General features: G+C 48.8%; 1 protein-coding gene across 2 annotated transcripts in view; it reads right to left on the reverse strand.

Annotated features, from left to right (window-relative positions):
- WT1 (WT1 transcription factor) overlaps window positions 1-19,760 on the reverse strand; it is a 37,869-nt gene that overhangs the window by 13,266 nt on the left and 4,843 nt on the right. For both annotated transcript variants that reach the window (XM_050897647.1, XM_050897648.1), the window contains exons 2-6: window positions 18,381-18,503; window positions 18,050-18,152; window positions 11,148-11,225; window positions 1,565-1,667; window positions 37-187 (exon numbers count right to left, since the gene is read on the reverse strand). In XM_050897647.1, coding sequence (XP_050753604.1) covers window positions 37-187; window positions 1,565-1,667; window positions 11,148-11,225; window positions 18,050-18,152; window positions 18,381-18,503 — 558 coding nt within the window. The remainder of the gene's footprint in view (window positions 1-36; window positions 188-1,564; window positions 1,668-11,147; window positions 11,226-18,049; window positions 18,153-18,380; window positions 18,504-19,760) is intronic.

The following is a 19,760-nucleotide window of genomic DNA, read 5'->3' on the forward strand; positions in this document are numbered from 1 at the left end:
GTAATGTGATTTATACCAATCCATGCTGACACTTACCAGTGTGCTTTCTGCTGTGCATCTGTAAATGGGACAACTTAAAGTATCGCTTGTTACAGCCAGGGTACGCACACATGAAGGGACGTTTTTCATTTGTCTCACTTGCTGATCGGACAATAGTTGGAGCTACTCCTGGCACCCGTCGGACATCCTACAATGACAGAGACTTGCTAATGCAACGTATACGTTCTCAAGCTTTTACTTAACATATTCAAAGACAAACAATCAGAGGCACTTCTCCATGAGAAAGAGATACTTAAATATATTATACTGCAAACAGGCAATTTTCTTTTATTCTACATTAATTAAGTATAACCTTAGTATACCTTAATCTGTTCTTTGCAGAGTATTAAAATTATTTGAAGGTGAAACACAGCAAATTCTACTTATTAAATTCTCTCACCAATATTTATATGTAAGATTAAATGGGCCACATTCTGACCTCATGTATAATCACACAATCCTGGAAGAACACTCATTGGCGTATGAAATAGTTTTAGGCTTATACCAGCGTATGAGATAAGAGCACGAGCCAGAGTAGCATCTCCTCTTTATTTTACACACTCATGTGAAGTTAAAAGACAGGGAAACTAATGTATTGGGTTAATACAAATTGGTAAAAAACAAAACAAGAAAGACTGTCTAGGTGGAGCTGGTGAAGAGTTCAGCCTTAATGCATTTTGGCCACTGTCACAATGTTCCAGCAGAGATGATGTTCTCCTTCTGGGATAATTAACTTCCTCAAACAATGTCAACTGCTTACGTTTATTCACTCAACAAAAGCTGGCTCGTGAGCCTATTTCTGAGAGCTTGCCACTGAATAATGACTTGTTAAACTATACAGCAAAGGAAAAGGAGAAAAGACGCTATCTAAAAACACTGATATATGTTGACAACACAGAGCAACACAGAAGAGACAGATATTATGTAATGACTTTGCCATCACTTTTAAGAAGGTATATCTTTTACAGTGGTATTTATTGATGATATGACTGTTTCAGAAAGGGAGGAAATTAACTCCCATGAGTGGTAAATTCCTTCCAAATATTCAGTAATTACTTAGTCATTAGGAAACAATCACTTATTATATTTTGTTTTAAGGAAATATGTTTGAATTAGTAAAGTTTCAGAAATCTGTAAAAGCAAAATGTCATCTAACACTTTCTTATATATAGTTATCAGACATAGTCCATTGTAACCACAGAAGTTTCACATGGCCAAAGTGATTGGAGCTAGAAGTTGGAAACTGGATCGTACATTTTGGACCATCCTGAGAAGCTGGTAAGGAATATTGCCTCGCAGATATACTTTAGAAGAAGAAATAAACAATTTTAAATGACTGTGACAGAAAGAAATCTTACATTACACTTCAATGGCTTCAGTGAAGTCAGGACACTTATGTAAAGCATTTCTTGGTAACACAGGGAAACCGCAAATCAAGAATGGATTTATAAAGACCAGTGAAGTAGTAAATGAACATTATAAACAGGCAGCAGTTCTACTTCCCTATGAAGAATACTATACTCACTTGTATGCCTCTAAAAACTCCATGGGTATGTATTCTGTATTGGGCCCCACAGCTGTATAACATGGGAGCGCTGTGGTTCTCATTTTCATATCCTGCTGTATGGCTGTAAACAAAGAGGGAAACAATGGAAAAATGAAATATTTTTCAGTCCTCAGCTCCATGTGAGAGGTTTCATTTCTTAAGTCAGTGATAACGTATGCAGAGTTCCCTTTTATAGCCAGGATATCCAACTTCAAATGAAATTCACCAAAGGAAGCCTGCTCTGCCTTGGTATGGATCTGCTCCCACTGGCACAATGCCCTGACTCCATACACACGTCTATTAGTATCCATTAAGACAGTCCAGTAAAAAAAAAAAAATTGTCACGATTTGAACTCTGATGTATTTCCACAAAGATTTTAGGTAAGAGGAAAAAATCCACATAGCAGCATAACTGTGTCATGTGCACACGTACACGTTATTTATCAGTTAAATGTGGGGCTGGCTATTGCTAATATCTTTTGGAATGAGCAAAATGCCTCGAGTTTCACATTAAGTGCAGTGGATTTTTGTCGGCACCTCATGACTCAGATATTACCAGATACTACCAAGAAAGTGATGACATTTATAAGAATAGCAGTCATGTACTCATAAACAGAGATTACAAATCAGTGTCCAAACTATTTATCCCACATATCAGCTTGCAGGATGCACTACAAATTAACCCTTTATAAAAATAAAATAAAAAACCAAAACCAGCCTATCCCTACTAGGTATAAATTTTCAAGATTCCTCATGCAGCAGCATCACAATAATTTTAAAAATTTGTAACCTTTGTTGTGTTTTGGGGGTGCCACAACCATATGTTTTATCTAATTATATTCTTCAAACTCCTCTGTCCTCCTGTCCAGAATGTTAGGAACATGGCTGTGTTTCCTGTTTGCAACCTTCTTAATGTCAACATGATGTAAATAAATTTTAGGTTTTATTTTTAAATGAGTATGTTACATTAGTGTGTACATTGCCACATGTATTAATATACATTGGCAACGGTAAGTGTTCATGTTTTACACTGCACTAGAAATTAGAAAGCCCAGAACAAAGCCCAAGGGCACACAGCTAGGGACAAAGATGGATACATAGGATGTTATCCCAGTCTTTGCCAAATGCTTGCAATAGCAATTTGAAGGGGTCTCTGAGGCCCAGACTCTCATTTCACTGGTCCTTCCTTTCTCTTCACTCAAAGTTCATGTGCAGAGTAGAATTACAAGGAAGTTTTAAACCTCTTAAGTGATTTGCAGAACAGCCAGTGGAACTGGAATGCGGGAGATGTCTAAACGGTTTGTGAACCTCGCTGAACAGGAGGGGAGCCGACCTTGTGAACAGCTCTTACTGCAGCGTGTGGGTTGCATCGCTCATTATTCATCCCCACAGTGGCTTGCAGGCTGCCACCTGGCAGATGTGTTCCTTTAGATTAATTCCTTAGCTGCTTAAAATACTAGTTTCAAATCCTGGCTCCACCTGGCTATTCAAACCAAAGGCTACACCTTTTAGGAAGGTATGCTCTGTTTATTTCAATTTGAAGCTGCAAACAGGTGATCATAATGAAGTAAGTTATAGAGTGGCAGCAAGAAACTATCTCTGATCTGTAGTAATATCTGTAATAATAGATAAAGGAAGATACCATTATCTGATTTAAATGGATTAAACTCTTCTCTAGATATGTACCATGTCCAACTAAATAGGGTCTCCTCTCTGCTCAGGGCCCAGATGTGGTCTTTTGTTCCCTAATGCAAGTAACAAATTACCATTTGCTATTACCATTTGCTCAATTCAGGTTCCCCACCAGCATCGAATTTTCCTCTCTATTTAAAGGCAGCAAGTCCTTAGATATTAAAAAAAAAAAAAAGGTTGAAAAGCACCCAACCCATGGTGATACCCATGGTGATCACAAATTAAACAGTGCATTTTAAAACAGAAATGAAATGAGAACTACCATTTATAAGGAGGAACTTCTGCAGTAGAAGCTACTGCTGATCTGTAACATAGCAGCAAATCGAGGGTAAATATGAACTTCAGCATTAGTCACCCTGAGTAACCGTGTAACCTCTCATTCACGCCTGTACTAGCAACCTTACACATTACAATAAACAAGGGACACAAAGTTAGATAAGAAGAATTCCCAGGACAGAAACTTTAGGAGGGGGAACAAGAATATGCAGTAAAAGCTTATACCATAAAACACAGCCTAACTTTCCCTCCATATTCACATGGTTTTCATCTTCCAGTGATAGCTGTTTTTGTAAAGACCAGTCAGTTCTGAAATAATTCCTCCCAGGAATAAGAAGCAGAACAAAGACCCTGTCTGTGCCCTAAGGAATAGCTCTATGAATGGGAGGTATCCTCCAGATGATCTCCATCTCAATTTTTATTGCACAGTTGGGAAGCCTTCCTCAACATTCAGCCTTTTTCATATTTCCTCCCTTTATTTCTAGTTATACTTCACTAAAACTGTACATACAACTGCAAAGCCTTGAAGATTAAAACCTGTTTTCTGAGCCTCTTGACCCATAATATACTAAGTAATGAATAGCCATCTACTTAACCAGCTCCCTAGGAGAGACGCTTTAATAATCAGGAACCCTAGTTCCCATTTTACATTGGGCCCGTTTCCATCAACATTGGCTGGTACTCAGTGTGATCATATGGATGATGACAGCAAAATGGATCACGTGAGATTTCTCGGTTAAAATACTATTCATTCACTATGAAGCGCTACGGAATAATCTGACCTTCAGGGAGACAGAAATTAAGAGGTGAATGTTCTTTCCAGTCAGCGGAGAAACTGGAACACTGGCGGAGGCGTTTCACAAACCGTCCCTATGCCACTGCTCTCTTGAACTTCAACCTTCACTCTGCATCGCTAGTAACCTCATTGTGAAATACAATTTTTTTTCTTCCAGCCCCTTAACTCAATGCATCCATGATGCATGCCACAAAACGTATACCACAGTTTGCACAGTTGGCTTGTTTCATATTGCTGCAATTTATATACTAAAATAAAAGCACTGATAGAAGAACCGATATAAATCTCCTAAATACATTACTGAAACTCAAACACCTGCTTTATTGCATACTAGAGATAATGATCAGATGCAATGCCACATACATGAGCAATATAAGTAACTGATGAATTTATACCTGCAGTACATTAACTAAATGGAAATCTTAAGAGGGTACGAGATTCCTTAACTTTCATCTTTTCTAGTCAGGCACTCCATGTTTAACTAGGCAAAGAGACAACACCTTATACACTTAGGCCACCAAATCTGTAAGTATAATAAAGAAAAATTATCCTGATAGACTTTCAGGACTAGATAACAGCCTAGATCTCCACCAAAGCACTGCAATGTGTACACTGTACACCCCAGATCCACTAACAATATATGCATTATAAATTAAAAAGCAGACGCATTAGAGATTATACTGCACTGTTCAGATGAACAGCGATAATCCAGGGCAGGCAAACACCCATACTTCGGGAGAGACAGGCTTCTGGGACTAGGACCCGCACGTTCTCTCCCAGCAGGATGGGCTGCTCAGGCAACACCACAGCAGCCTGGAGAACTGCCAATGGAGCCGCTCACTGCCCTGCTGCAAGTGCGCTCGGAGCACGGCTGAGAGCACAGCCAAAGCTCCTACGCTGTGTCTTCCCCTGCTCCAAGGGCTGAGCAGCCCCCAGGAAAAATTCAGCTAAAGCCAGGGGGATAATCAGGGGGCGAACAGTTCAATTAACCAAAGAAGGAAAACAAAAAAATAATCTCCAGTAAGGTCCAGAGTTATAGTTAGGAGAGACACTAGACCGATCCCTCCACAAGTCCTAAAAGGATTCAAAACTAAGCAAGGCCAGATGCAGCCAAACTGGCCTGCCAGGATCCAACAGAAATTTTTGTTCAAGCAAGGACTGAAGGATTTGGCCTCGCAGTCTAGTTCTGCCTTTACTTGTAAACATACAACTCCCTTTAACTTCAATGGGAACTGCACAAAGGCAGAACCGGACTATAAATATTTAGAAATCGAGTTAGTTGGTGAAAAAAGGACTCAGTATATTTTGTTCTCTGGTTCTAGGCAGCCAGAAACAGACCTGGAAACATAGCCATAAAATGTAACTCTAGATAACTGGGAAACAAAGACTGATACTTATGCAACATAAAACGCTAAGCAAGCGCTATGTGTTGTAGTGTATTTAGAAGCGCTTGCATTTACCATTAGCCCAGCAAATCCTTAACACTCGGAGAGTAGCTCTTTCAAAATGATTAATCTCAAAGTTGTACAGATTGTACAAAGATTAATAAAAATGAAGGTTTTACAGATGAGAATGTGTGATGAAAAACAGAGCAGCTTTAGAGAGTTGTATCAATCTAAGTGGTTATAAAAAAACTCATAAAAGATGACATTCTAATCTGAATATTTTAAAAAATAATCAAGCTGCAATTTCTCTCTCACACCATTTTTACTTTGTTAAACTGAAACTGTCTGTCTAACGTATAAAGCAGTTACAACTTAACCTGAAGAGTTAAGTTTTTTATTATTATTTCATAAACCAAAAAAGGGAAGCTTTAGGGCATACTGAGGAGAGTTAGAAAATTTCAGATGAAACACGAATACACATTGATTCATGAGATTCAGACTTGGAAGAATAAAAAAAGCCAGAAAGCAAGATTACATAAAACAGGCACCACATTAAGCCTCAATTTAATTGTGTTTCAATGCAGGAACAGGAATTTTAGGGTTTAGAAACAGAGCCAAAAATGAGGCAAAGTGAGGGTGTGGGCTAGTCCCGTTGATAACAGAACATAAAGGAAGAGAAGTAGAGTTAATTCCCTCTGCTAAAATATTTACCATCCTAGCACCCTGGGAAAAATATGTATGGAGACAGCAAAAAGATTCTGATTAGTTATATAGAAGATCATGTTTCTGCCTGTTTTTTGTCTAATACTATTACGGAGGGTGGAGTATAAAGCTGCATTTTTATCTGCACTTTCCAAGGCAAAGGAATATTAAAAAATGTGATTTCACAGATTACAGCCCTTCTGCCATCTTCAATGAGAAAACCAGCTGGCTGATGAAAGGAAGGCACTGGATTTTCAGGGGACTCCAGTCTCTCTAACTTCAATACTCTTTGTTTGGTTTGGGTTTTTTTACCATTGACCTGAGTGGAATCAGGATTTCACCCAACACTTCCCTTCAAAATGAGACCCTCAGCTATCAGTGGGAAAGGGGAAATTCAATATTAGAGACAATAGGTCATTGCCCACTTCCAATTCATCTTGATTGCAGAACTGAACCCAAATAGGAAGTTTTGCACCTCTGAATTTTACTAATAATACCACCAAAGCTAAACAGAAAAACCTTCACAATTCACTCCTAGACAAAATAAGTTTTCACTGTCTTGGTTTAGATGCAGTTTTAATAGTGTTCTACAGAGATCATACCTAACTTTCCTTCCAGTGAGCCTGAGCAAACAGCAATGAATACAAATTTCCGTGGAACATGCTGACTATTTAACACCCAAGCAAAACCAAAAGTGAAAAAAACCAAATTTTGCCTGGTTATATACTCGATTTCAGATGTCTGTTGGAAACATGGATCAAAACTTTTTACTTGAGCAGCTGAAGAGACAACTGTTATTGTTGTCTGCAATATTTCTGTTAAGTCTTGCTGTTGGGTATGTGGCTACACTTCTTGTCTACTGTGCCATATCATTTCCTGCTTGGTATAAGTTATTTCCATGTCACTTTTGTACAGAACTCATCAAAATATCAAGGAGGGTTTTATAGTCATGATGTCTACCTCTACAACAACACTATGAAGGGAAGCAGTGTCTTCCACATTGGCCAAATAAGAAAGCAACACAAAAACATTAAGGACAGAAACTGAAGGGAAAGGTGTCCATTAATGTGGGACATCCATGTTGAGATGTCCGGGACCCGAGTTATCAGAGTAATAAGCAAAGGACCCACTGACTTTCCTGCAACAGTGTAAATCTGATCTCAGCTGCTCCAAACAAAATACCACAAAATGAGGAACAAACCATCAGCAAACAGTCTGAAGAGATAAAATCCAGTCCCACAGAGATGTTCACTACCTTAACCATGAAGCTTTCCTCTCAGATCCTTGAAGCTGCCAGTTTGTGTGACAGCCCTCCCCCTTGCCTACCCAAAGTTCAGAAGGTGACAGAGAAGTCCCTGGACAAACAGGCAACACATAATCAACAGACTAGCTCACAAGGCACTGTTCTTCCCTCACACGAGTTACAAGCACAACTTGAGCTCTGTCTTTGGCATTCTAAGTGAAAATCTACAACACAGATTCAAGTCACTTAGACTATACGGTAGCAGTAGTGGGTTGTTATCTTCTCCAGGGACAACTCCTTCCAGAGAAGCTCAGTTTGGGCCATCAGACCTCCTTTTGGTTTGCCAGCAAGTAGAAACACCCAGAATTCATGGCTGCAGCCTTTTCTATCTGCTTCCCCATTTACACCTCTCTCCCCTTCCCCTGCCAGTCTATCACGTTGTTGTACTCTGCCAGAAGACAACATCTCTGTTCACCTTACGTGTCTCTCTCCACCACTTAGCAATGGCTGGCCAGGCACTCTATTCCATACCTTTTACCGCCCACCTCTGCTTGTCACTCAGGCCATGCCTTAGGCAGTTCCCTAATGCTTACACCTACTGAAAGCAAAGACGAAAACCCACCAAGATGAAGAAACTTCTTGCCCTCAGTTCCAATATCTGACATTAAAATATCCAGTGAGGAAAAAAAATTTGGGAAAAAAAGTCTCCTAAGGCCTTAAAGTCATAGGCTGAAGCAGGCTCTGAGCAGATAAAATAATTCGATAGTTTAGATGCCAGGCTCTTGCTGCTGATCCCACACAAACAGGACTGTTGATAAGCTTGCAACTCAACGGGAACGATTTTCACAATGACCGAAAAGGACATGGCTTTGGCCACCTCACAGTATTCCTTGCCAAATTTCAAACTTTTAATCTGGAATGAGGAGATTCTGGAGCTGGTCAGTCAAATATTGGCAAGAATGTAAACAGCTAAAGCCAGAATGCTCTCAGATAAACTGCTAGATAACTTAAGCATAGAAGCTGCTAACTAACTCTACCTGAAATGCACAGCAACAGCTTCATTTCAGTATATTAAACTTATGCTGAACACGAACCCAGAAAGCAAGCTACTGAACTGGTCTACTGTCAAGTATAAAGTGTATGACCCATAAGTTTTACATAATTGTTGAGTTCTCTAACTATTTGCAGAACTTACTGGTAATGTTTTCTTCCTTCTTATGATGTGCAAAAGTCTTATTGAAGCCAGGAAGAAGTGCTGAGGAGAACTCAAGGCAAGGAGCTAAACAAGGACTGTCATCGTTGGACAGAATCTAGAAGCTCCATATTTCAACAGAAAGACTGATTCCAAAATTCTTAAATTACAAGATTGAGAAAAGCATCTGAAATACTAACCGCCTGGGAATCACTTATGAACAGTTCATATATTTTAAAGATGTAAATCTTGGGAAGAATACCTTATGTTCATGGCAACTGAGATTGGAGGTACTGTGTATTGTAACTCTCAGCCAGAAAAGACAGATAACTATTTTGGCTCATATTACCAGTGATGAGGCTATGTCTAGCACTGATTTTCCACAGATTCTACAATCTTGGCCTATACCAAAACTTTCAGCTTTGTTTTACCGTAGATCATTCATCTTGATTTCTTTTTTCCCCCCTTTCATGCATCCTAGGTCACATACTTTACACTGCTAACAGTCTGACTCCTGGACAAGTAAGAAGCCATTTATTTTGTTCAGTACTCCTTTAATATTTCTATTGTGTCTTATTTTTTTTTTCACTGAGTTCCCCAAAGAATAACCTCTTCCTTGCTTTAATAACTTGGACCTCGGTCAAGGTTGATGTGTTTCTCCATTTTGCAGGATATTTTCTTCAGAAGAGACAAAACAGTGTCTAATATTGCAATGACTGATCTTTAAAGGGTACACTTTAAAGAGGAAATAAAAAACACTTATGAGGAAAAAAAAGTAGGAAATAACCTTTAAAAAGAGAAGATTGGGAGCAAAGACACTGAACTGTACACAACTGTAGGATTTGGGGATCTTCTCTAACCACCAGAGAGCTCCTTGACGGATCTCTTCAGGCTCAATTCTCTCGTTCATTTCAATACAGATAGTTTACTATGCTACTATCTTCTCCTTCTAACCTTCAAACACCACTTGTGAATGAGCTAGAAGCAGACCCATAATATTTTTTCCTTTATCACCCTACAGCACTGTACACAAAGTCCATTCTGAAGAAGGTTTTCACATTTACGGACAACTACATGAAAGCATAGATCTATGCGGGCTTTTCTAGACTTGTGTTGTTCACTTGAGACTGCACACGCTTAGACACTGAGAACATCTCAAAGCAAGTTGGTGATACCTACCTTCAGTAGGGGAGTTTTCATAACCAATTATCTACTCAGAGCAGAGCAGGCAATCTTTGGCTTTATCTTGGCTAAGATCAAAAGGTGGCTCTTTTGCTCACGGTAGTGATCGTAGACGAAACAAGGTGAATGTGCAGCAGTGCACCAACCTAGCGGGTCTCGGTCCTACCTCATGCTCCCCTGGGTGCGTTAGAGGACAGCTAACCCGGAGCAGGCCTACCAGAAGCAGCGGGCACAGGCTGCCGACTAGCCCGGCACTGGCACCGAGAGCTTCGGGCCGCCTCGCTGACTCCTTCTCCCTTTCCTCCCCCACCACCCCGTCCTCGCCCCCAGGGCCGCGCCCGGGACAGCGGCAGGCCGGGTGCCGGCTGGGGGAGGCCCGGCGGGGGAGATGCCCGCCCAGGCCGGGGCGGGCGGGGGCCGGGAGCGCTGCCCCTCCCCCCCCCCCAGCGGCCGCCACCCCGGCGGGGCCCCGCGGCGCCTCGGGGCCTTCCTGCCCGCCCAGCGGCAGGAAGCCCCGCGGGGGAGGCGGGCCGGAGCCTCTTCCCGGCAGGTGGGAGGGCGACAATGGCCGGGAGGAAGGAAGCCGGGAGGCGGCAGGGCCGGGACACAGGACGCAGGGCCTGGCGAAGGGAGGGAAAGGGAAGAGGGATGGTAGGAAGGGGCGACAGCTCGAGGAGGAGAACGCGGAGGGGCCGCAGCTGCCCCGCCGGGACCGGCCCCGGGACCCAGCCCTGCCCGGGGACCCCCCGGCCCGGCCCCGGCGGAGCCCCGCGGCCGCGCTGCCCTCGGCTGGCGTGGAGCCCCGCGGGGCAGAGCAGAGCGGCCGCAGCCTGCCGCCGGAGAACGGCGCTTTTTAAGTACCTGCTGCTTGACTTAAGAAGCCTGGACCGGCCAGCACCCTAACACTTAACTTCGGTTCTTACAAGTATTTGTTAAAACACGGTAAGCTGTAGCCAGATGATGGGCCACTGTCGGAACTGGTCAGGATTTTTTCGTGCTCGTGACCGGATTCAAGTCGTAACATACCAGATAAAGTTAGCTCAGTAATACAACTGAACTAGGGCAAAAGATTAGAAAAGAATAAAGCACCTTACCCCTTCAGTGTGGATCCCAAGTTCATTTGATTCCATGTCATGCATTCAAGCTGTGAGGTCATTTGGTATAAATTGTCACTGTTGTGAAAATATGTAGAATTAGAACTAAAATTACAGCGATCAAATAAAAACCAATACGTCAAGATAGCAACATCTTCTTTGTTATTGTTTTTAAATATATAACAGTAGAAAGTTAATTTATTTTATATAATCCCTTTTATCGATGCATTAGGAATTTTTTTTAAAAGCAAAGGAAATAAAAGAAAAGAACGGCTATGGATTGAAAAGTCTCTTTGAATCTGCAAGCCTGTCAATTTGTAAATAGCTGGAAGTGGAGACATAAAACTTTTTCCTTACAGAACAGTAATATCCGATATTGACACATTGAAATTAATGAAACGAATATAGGCAGCCTGGCGGGCTAACGAAGCAGATTATTTGTTTTAAAAAGGCAAATCTGTTAACTGTTTTAACCAGGAGTGTGAGAGACCACGTGGTTAATGAAGTGAAGCAGCTATCGTGACTCATGATGGATGTTACTACATAGAGGGGCTTGACAAGCAGGAGAAAAATGGAGTGGCTGAGCGATAAACGCAGCTCACCGCTGGAATATGCTCCTTCCCCGCCGGTACACAGCGAAGGCACCCCGGGCGGCTGCTGCAGACCGCGGTTTCCCGATCATCGCTTTCCACTTCGAAGCGGCAAACCCGCGCAGCGCGGCCGCGACGTTCAGCGCGGCCGCGGTAAACGACAGCGGGACGCGGCGGCGCTCGGCGGGCAGGGGCGGCCCCGGGGCCGCTGCCGCCGCGGAGCCTCGCCCGGCCGGGCCCCCCCCCCGCCCGCCGGCGAAGAGCTCCCCGCGATGCCGGCGAGGCCGAAGAGGTGCCGTCGCCCGTGGCATGCTGCCCGCGGGGCAGGCTGCGGGGGCTCCCCCGCGCCGGGCTCCCCCTCAAAGCGCAGCTCCCCGCCGCCGCGCAGCCTCGCCCCGGCGAGCCGCGGGGGGGGAGCGAGGCGGGAGCCCCCGGGCCTTTCAGCCGGGCTCTGTGATTGATGCCGGGGAACAGCCGCTCACAATAAACGCAAGTCTCCCTGTTGATTAATTACACCTAAATTCGCTGGACTTACGCGGTGAATTTATATAATTCTGTTATTAGAAGAGGGTATTCTTTTTCTTATTTTTTTTCTTCGTGGCAGGTAGAAGCGACCTAAAAAAGTCAGATTCCAGTGGGAAGCTTTTGCATATAAAAACAAATTAAGTGACTTCAATCTCGAAGTATGCGTAATATCATTTGTCAGTATCACTGGACACTATTATTCATTAGTGTGTCTGAAGTGCTATTATGCTACTACAATGTCCTGCATATCAGCTCAGGAATTGTTAAACTCTCCTGCAGTTTCCCCATTTGCAATAGCAGTCCGTGCTGGTCTGTGCCAACTACGTTTTGCAATTCCACGAATTCTTCCTGTAATGCTGCTGTAATTAATTCCTCCAGGACCCTGATTTTTATTAGAAGTGCCCGCCCGATGCATTTACAGCAGGAGATTTCCCTTTAACTTTCTTTCGCTTGACAGTTCATTTATAAGAGCCTCCCCCACAATATCCACTTTTTCCCCTCCTTTGCTTTTTCATAAAGCAATACACTTATTCATCTTGTCACTAGCTCGCAGCCACTGTATTGCATGCCGCCTTTGGGTGACAGCGTCCAAAACAAACCGCTCCGAAACCAGCGCGATGTCCGGCTGCGAGGCGAAGCCGCAGCTCACCGGCTTCGCCTCCCCGTCTAAAGCTCCCTCCTGCCCTCCCCGATTTACAGCCGCGCTTCGCTCCTGGGTTTGCAGCTCCGACAACAGCTTAACGGCGGAGCCCGAGCTGGCTTCAGCCTTTGAAGGGAGCCCGGAGTGGCTTTCGGGCGGGCTGGGCGTCCTGTAAAGCACTCGGAGAAGCAGGGCGAGGGAAACTCCGCTCTTTCTGCTAAATCCCGCTCTGCCGCAGTCGGTCCCTCTGGCTCGGGGCGGCCCCAGCAGAGACCCGCAGCCCTCGCCCCCTTCCTTGCCCTCCTGCTGCAGTTTCGGTGGGGCAGGAGCCGGGGGAATGAGCGCCGGGGGAAGCAGGCGCCCGGGCTCGGAACGCCACGCCAGCCCGGCTTGGCACCGCACGCCAGCCCGGCTCGGCACCCCCGCCAGCCCGGCTCGACACCCCACGCCAGGCCCGGCTCGGCGCCCCACGCCAGCCCGTCTCGGCGCCCCACGCCAGGCCGGGCTCGGCACCCCACGCCAGCCGGGCTCGGCGCCCCACGCCAGCCCTGGCCGCCCCCCGGCGCCGGAGCCGAGCGGGGGCATGTTTCAGCTGCGCGATTCGGGGGGAAGGAAACGTTTGACTTGAAGCCCTGAGAGTGGATTCCCGCGGGATGCGCTGCGGTGTCTCGGCACGGCCCGGGTGGGCTATGCCCCGGCACCGGGGTGCCCACGGAGGGGCACCCCCACACCCCTCACATGGGCTGCGGAGGGGGTCTGTGTGATCTCTGGTGCCGTCAGTGGCCAAGGGGAGAAATTTCTTTTCTGTGGAGATGCTGAGCCCACGACCCTGCGAGGTTTACACCTCGAAAAACCCGGGATTGCCCCAGCTTTGGCTAAATGATGCGAAAGCGGCCCCGGGGGCGGGAGGCAGGTGGGCACCGCCGGGCTCCGCGCCCCGGCAAGCCCGGAGGCAGGAACGGCCGTGCCGGCCGCCGTTTGCCCGAGGGCCACCGGGCATCGACACAGGATTAAACATCTCGCATCTGACATGTGACAGAGAACAGGAGATCCCTAACTCCATTTACGCCCCGCCACGGTTTATTATTGACAGTACCGTGAGATGATCTCATGGAATTAACAGCTCCTCTCAAAATCTCGGCTTTGGATGAGGTTTGAACGATGCGAAGGAAAGCGGGGTCTCCGGGGACACGCCTGCACTGATTCCAATCTGAATCCTTGGCCATCCAAACGGCCACAAAGAAGACACTAAAAATAACTTATTTTCATTACAGAGATGCTTTTAAAGAGAAACGAGAGGAAGGGGGGGAACATTTCTACAACGGGGATTAATGTAAGTTGGAGTGGAATAAAAGGAAGTCAACGCTGAGCAAAAAGGGAACTTAAAAGGAAACCAGTAGTAGATCATATAGAGTTTGTTTTGGCCTGCATTGCAGTATTACCGAGTTCTTGACCTCTGCACAGAAAGAGCTATAATCTGAACCGAGACTCCTCCACTTTTAAAGTCTTTGTAAGTGTGACTCACAGTAAATTTTCAACATCGAGCATGTTTACTACATTAAATAGCGCGAGGTAGAAAAGTTCACTTCACCATTTTAATGGACCCACAAATGCTAGTCATCTAATGCACACTCGCAATCTGTGCGGGTTTGTCATCCATGTCCAGCTATCAACAACAAGCGCAGTATTCCTTGGCAGAGGAGCGGGCTGCGCTATAAACAGAGAGCGAGTAGTTGCCGAGGCGAGAGATTTCAGAGATACTTTTGCTTCCAGTATAAGAATTACGATCTTTTAACCATTTCTGTCAAGCTGTCGCCTTCCCGACTGCTTTGCCTTGGTACGGGAGGGAAGGCAACGCTCTTCAGCCCTCGGCCCGCCCGAGTACCCCTCCGCACTGCAGAGGGGCTGGCACCAGCCAGGCCGGGAGCTCTCCTGGCCGAAGGACCCTGCCGCTCACGCCCGTTCGCGACCCGGCGCGGCTCCCCGCGGGCCGGGGCCGCGGCCGCGCTCCGCGGAGAGCGGGGAAGCCGGTAGCGGCTTCATGGCGGTCTCCTGCACCCAGCTGGTGAGATGAGGAGGAGGGGGAAGAGAGAGCATCAGGTGGAGTGGTTCACTCCTGCATCCCCTCGCGGCTGCTTTCTTGCTCCACCTCTGCTCCCCGAAGAATTACCCCTTGGGTCTCGTTGCGGCGCAGCGGAGATCCGAGACGGGGGATGACGGAGGGATGGGGCCCGGCGGGACCCAGCGGGCGGGTGTAAGGCCGGGCGGACCCGAAGCCTCGGCCGGCGGGAGGCCGAGGGACCGCAAACGACGCCCGTGCGCTACGCGAGCGTCCCGGGGAGGCGCAAAGGAGAGGCGGTGCGGGGCAAACACCGGCCGTCCCATCCCGCCGGGGAAAGAGGCAACAGCTCCCGTTCCCGAGCTCGGTGCCTTCCGCCACACTGCCCCCTCCCCACTGCTAAAGGCGAACGGGAGCGCCTGCTGTCCTCAGCCAGGGCGAGGAGCGACAGACGCGACGAACCCCGTCACGCCGAGGACGAGCACCATCCCCTGCGTGCTCGCTGCGCGCTCCGCGCAACGGTCGCCATGTGCGCACGGAGGCGCGCAGCGGGCATGGGCATGGCCGCGGACAGCCTCACCGCCCCATCCCTGCCAGCCCCGTCGCTCAGATGCGGCAGCCGAGCCATCAGTTGTCAAAGCAGAGCTGGCAAACTCGACCTGAACTGCGAAAAGCAAAATAAATCTTCGCAAAGGAGGTACGGAATAAATACGGTCTTAAAAAAAAAAAATAATAGAGATTCCGCCAGATCAATATGAATATTGGCCAAGACAGTGCGGTGGGTTTTCAGGCTGTTGGAAACGTGGCTAATGAGCCACGCCCGTGAGTTTCTGCACGATAACTAGTCACCCACTTTGTTGACAACACTTTCGAGGAGGAGCACTTGTGTAGTAGGAAAATCGTTTTTTCCAGATGCTTTTGAACACGTGCAGGAGAGGACAAGGGGAGGCCGTACCGAGCTTACCCGCCTGTTTGGGCTTAGGTGCTGGAGCAGGCTTTGTACAACCGGAGCTGCCCTCCACATGGAACAAGTTCTGCCCTGACTTACACTCCCACACATCAGTATTGGCTCGTGTGAGGTTTCAGGGCTTAAATCCTTATCCTACCGAAGTAAGCAGTAAACCTCCCAGGGAGCAGAGCAGGATCAAGGCTAAGGTCGGGAAGAAATCGGCCCCGTAGCGGAGCGCTGCCCACTCGCGCCAGGGTCCGGGTCCCGAAGCGCTGGGCGGGAGGCGGCCGCGTTAGGGCGATGCCAGGCAGTGCTCACCGCCTCCCCGATGCTGCCTCGGTAGAGGCACATGGAGGAGAGAGCTCTCGGCACCAGCAGCGGTTTCCTATCGGAATCACACCTCCCAGGACTGGGCTCGCTCCACTAAACGTACAAACGAGTACAAACGCCGCAGTAGGGAGTGACCGCGGTGCTGCCCGCCGACACGGGAGCGGGGCACGGGGCGGCGAGGGCGAGCTCCGAGGCCCGGCGGGGCTGGGGAGAGCGGCGGCTGCCCGCGGCGGCTCGGAGCTGCCCTCCCCGAGCCTCCCGACAAACCATATTTATAGATTTCCCTGCGAGGCGAGCAATCTCTGTCACTTCAGCACAGGAGTTCGCCCCGCCAATTATTCTGCAAGCTAATCTCTCTGGATAGGCTTCTTTCCTTCCTTCATTACCTCATTCCCTCCTTCCCTTGACGTCAACTCACGTTCGTTAGCGAAGTGGCTTCTGGAAGTGACAGAATTTTGTTGTCCCACGTCCAGTGTTGATTAATCAGAGATGATATAACCGGCCTACAAGAGGAGCCGCTCGCGGCTTCCTTCGCGGAGGCATATTGTTTTGTGTGCGAGAGTTACTTAGCAACTCCAAGATACGGGACTGGCTCCAAGTTCACAAAAAGTTGAAGAATAAATTTTGGGGAACTTCTTTGCTCACTAAACACGTTGTAAAACTGCAAGAGACACGCCCAGCCCCCATGCCAGACGGAAGAAAACGGGAAGCCGCGCTTGCAACTGACCCGTCTGTTGGCAAAGAGAATTCGTGCTTGCAGCAAAGCTCCAGGTGCACCTTTCTCCCGGCAAGGAAATCCGATAGGTTTATTGCCCCGTTTTCAATAAATAACCTCCCTGCAGGCCAGTCCCCGTCGCTCCTGGGAGCCATCGGAAGGGCTCTTGCACTGCAAGACGAAGCCCCTGGACGGAGCTGAGTTTTAATCGCCTGCTCGATCCCTGTGCCACGCTCTGCCCACCGCTGCTGCTCACCAGCGAGCGCTCCCACATCTTCCCGGCCTTGGGGAAGAGCGGCAGCGGAGACTCCCAGCCCCGGGAGCGGGGAGAAGGGGCAGGGGCAGGGCCGCGCCGACCGCTGCGCCTTGCGGGTCGGATCCTGTCGCCGGAGCGAGCCGCCTCCGCTCCGCAGCCTGAGGCGAGGCGGAGGGGATGGGTGTAGGGCGGGGGTGGCGGGGACCGCGCCTGCCTCGGGCAGTGAGGGGATGCTCTGGGGCAGGGTTTGGGCCGGGCTCCTCCGGCGGAGCCCTGCAGCCTGGGGCTCTGCTAGGCTGCCCCGGGCACTTCCCCCCGGCGCGGATGAGGGCAAATCCCAAAACCTTCGCACCAGCGGGCTCCGGGACAGGCGTGCTCCAAGGAGGCCGGGCAGCCCGGCTCCCGCTTCCCAGCGGCGGCCGGCACCTGCCGCCGGAGAGCGGCCCCCCGAGCCGGCAGTACGGTGCCCGAGCCCCGCGGGGGATGCTCGGCCAGCGCCGAGCGGTGCCGCCACCCCCCGCAAACCCCGGCCCGGGAGGGCGAGGCGGCCCGGGAAAGCTCTGAGACACGGCGGGGCCCAGGCCAGAGGGTGCAGCGTCTTTTTTGGTTTTGTGGGGGGTTTGGGGTTTTATTTTTTTGGTTGGTTGGTTGGGTTTTGGTTTGGTTTGGTTTGGTTTTTTAACGTGTGAATCTTTTTTTCTTTGGAGAAAGGAAAAAATAAATCTGTTTCCTTGCAGAAAGGAGAAAGCTGTTTGAACGGCATGCGGGGCAGAGACCACATCCGAGCAACAACCCGCGCAAAAGGAGGCAAGGCAAAGCTCCCTGCCGGCGGAGGTACCTGTTGTAGGGGGTCCGGAGGAGCAGGGCCTGACTGCCCGTGCAGCTGTCGGTGGGGGTGTGACAGCCGTACACCGGGGGAGGCACCGAGTACTGCTGGTCCCCTGCGGAAAAAGCGGCAAAGAGTTAATCCCTGCGGCGACCGGCCGTTCGCCCCCCGCCCTGCGCTGCAGAGGGGGCTGCAGGGCCCCGTCCTCCAGCGTTTGGGCAGCTCTAGCTCTGTGCCAGGCCCGCGGAGGGGCAGCGGCGTGACTCCGGAGCCACTCCGGATTGCCGGCCGGCCCCCCGCCAGCGCCCTTGGAGCCGTCGCACCCCGCGGAGGCTGAAATTACCTAGCGAGGGCTGCTGGCTGATGGGGTCCTCGTGTTTGAAGGAGTGGTTTGTAAACTGAGCGGCGTGGTGAGAGGGCGTGTGGCCATAGCTCGGGGTTCCGTCAAACGCCACGGTGCTGTAACCTGCCGAAGAGACCACAGCGGGGTTAGGAGGAGCCTTGAGCCCGCTCGGCCACCAGCTTCCCGCGAAGCCTCTCCGAGCAGGCGTCGAGCGAGAGGAGCCCACGCCCGGCCGAGCGCCGCAGGCTCCCACCGCCACGCACCCACGGCACTGCCGCAGGCTGCCGAAATACTTCGCGCTCGTTGCAGCGTGTTGATCTTCCCCCGGTGCTGCTGCCCACGGTGGGGAAAAAAGACACAGCAAGGCTGTGCCCCTTCGTTCACTCTCCCACCGCACCCCCCCTCCCCAGCACACGCACTTCGCAAGGCTGCGGGCGCAGGGCGGTGCGGGCGGGACCCCCGTGGGACCCCCCCGCCGCGGGGAGAGGCGAGCCGGGCAGCCCGCTCCGAGGGGCGGAAAGTCGGAAGCCTCGTTCATGTTTAAAGGGAACAGATCGGCTTCGGTAATAAAAAGGATGTTTTCATTAATTGTTGCTCATATTAAAGAGGAAGATTCCCATCTGCTCAGTGTACTCCTCTGCCGTTTCCAATTTAGAATTTACCCTTTAATCTTTCTTTCTTTTTTTTTTTTTAAGAGCAGCTTTATGAAGAGTCTGCAATAAAGAGGCGGAATGTTACATGCAAAAATAAAACTCCTCCTTTCAGCGAAAATTGCTCTCCAAAATAATAAACAGCCTATTTTGTTTCCTACACCGAGCAGATTCAGATGGAAAGAGACCACCTCTGCTGACCCCGGGCCGACACGAAATCGTAAATCAGGTGCTTGGACACCAACTTTCATTAATGACTTGGAGCTGGCTAAACAACTTCAGCTAAAAAAGTAATTACAAAGTAATATTATCTCAGAGGCTTCTCGGCTCATCAGCATTTACCCCGAGAACCAAGCTCCTCCGGGAGTCACTCTTCCAAAAAAACAAAACAAAACAAAAAGTCCGACGCGGGCTGGGAAAAGAAACCAAACGGACGACGAGCACTCCCTCCCTCACACCCCTCTCTCTTAACCCGCTTATTCCAGCACGGGCATCCTCCACAGCCCTGTCTGGATCTGGCGTGTGGCCGGAGGGTGATTTTGTTAGTTGAGAGGGAACACTTGGGGCTTTCAGGCTCTGCTCTCAGCGCCCCTCGGTGCCGAGTGCTCGGTGCTGTGCAGGTCTCTGCTTCACCACCGCCGATCGATAACCACAGAGGGTTTCAGAGAGAATAAAATGGAGAGGCAACAAAGGGAACGGGTTGTTGATTCTCCATTTTATTTTCTCTGCA

This window comes from Gymnogyps californianus, chromosome 5 (assembly GCF_018139145.2).
Source record: "Gymnogyps californianus isolate 813 chromosome 5, ASM1813914v2, whole genome shotgun sequence".
Lineage (NCBI taxonomy): Eukaryota > Metazoa > Chordata > Aves > Accipitriformes > Cathartidae > Gymnogyps > Gymnogyps californianus.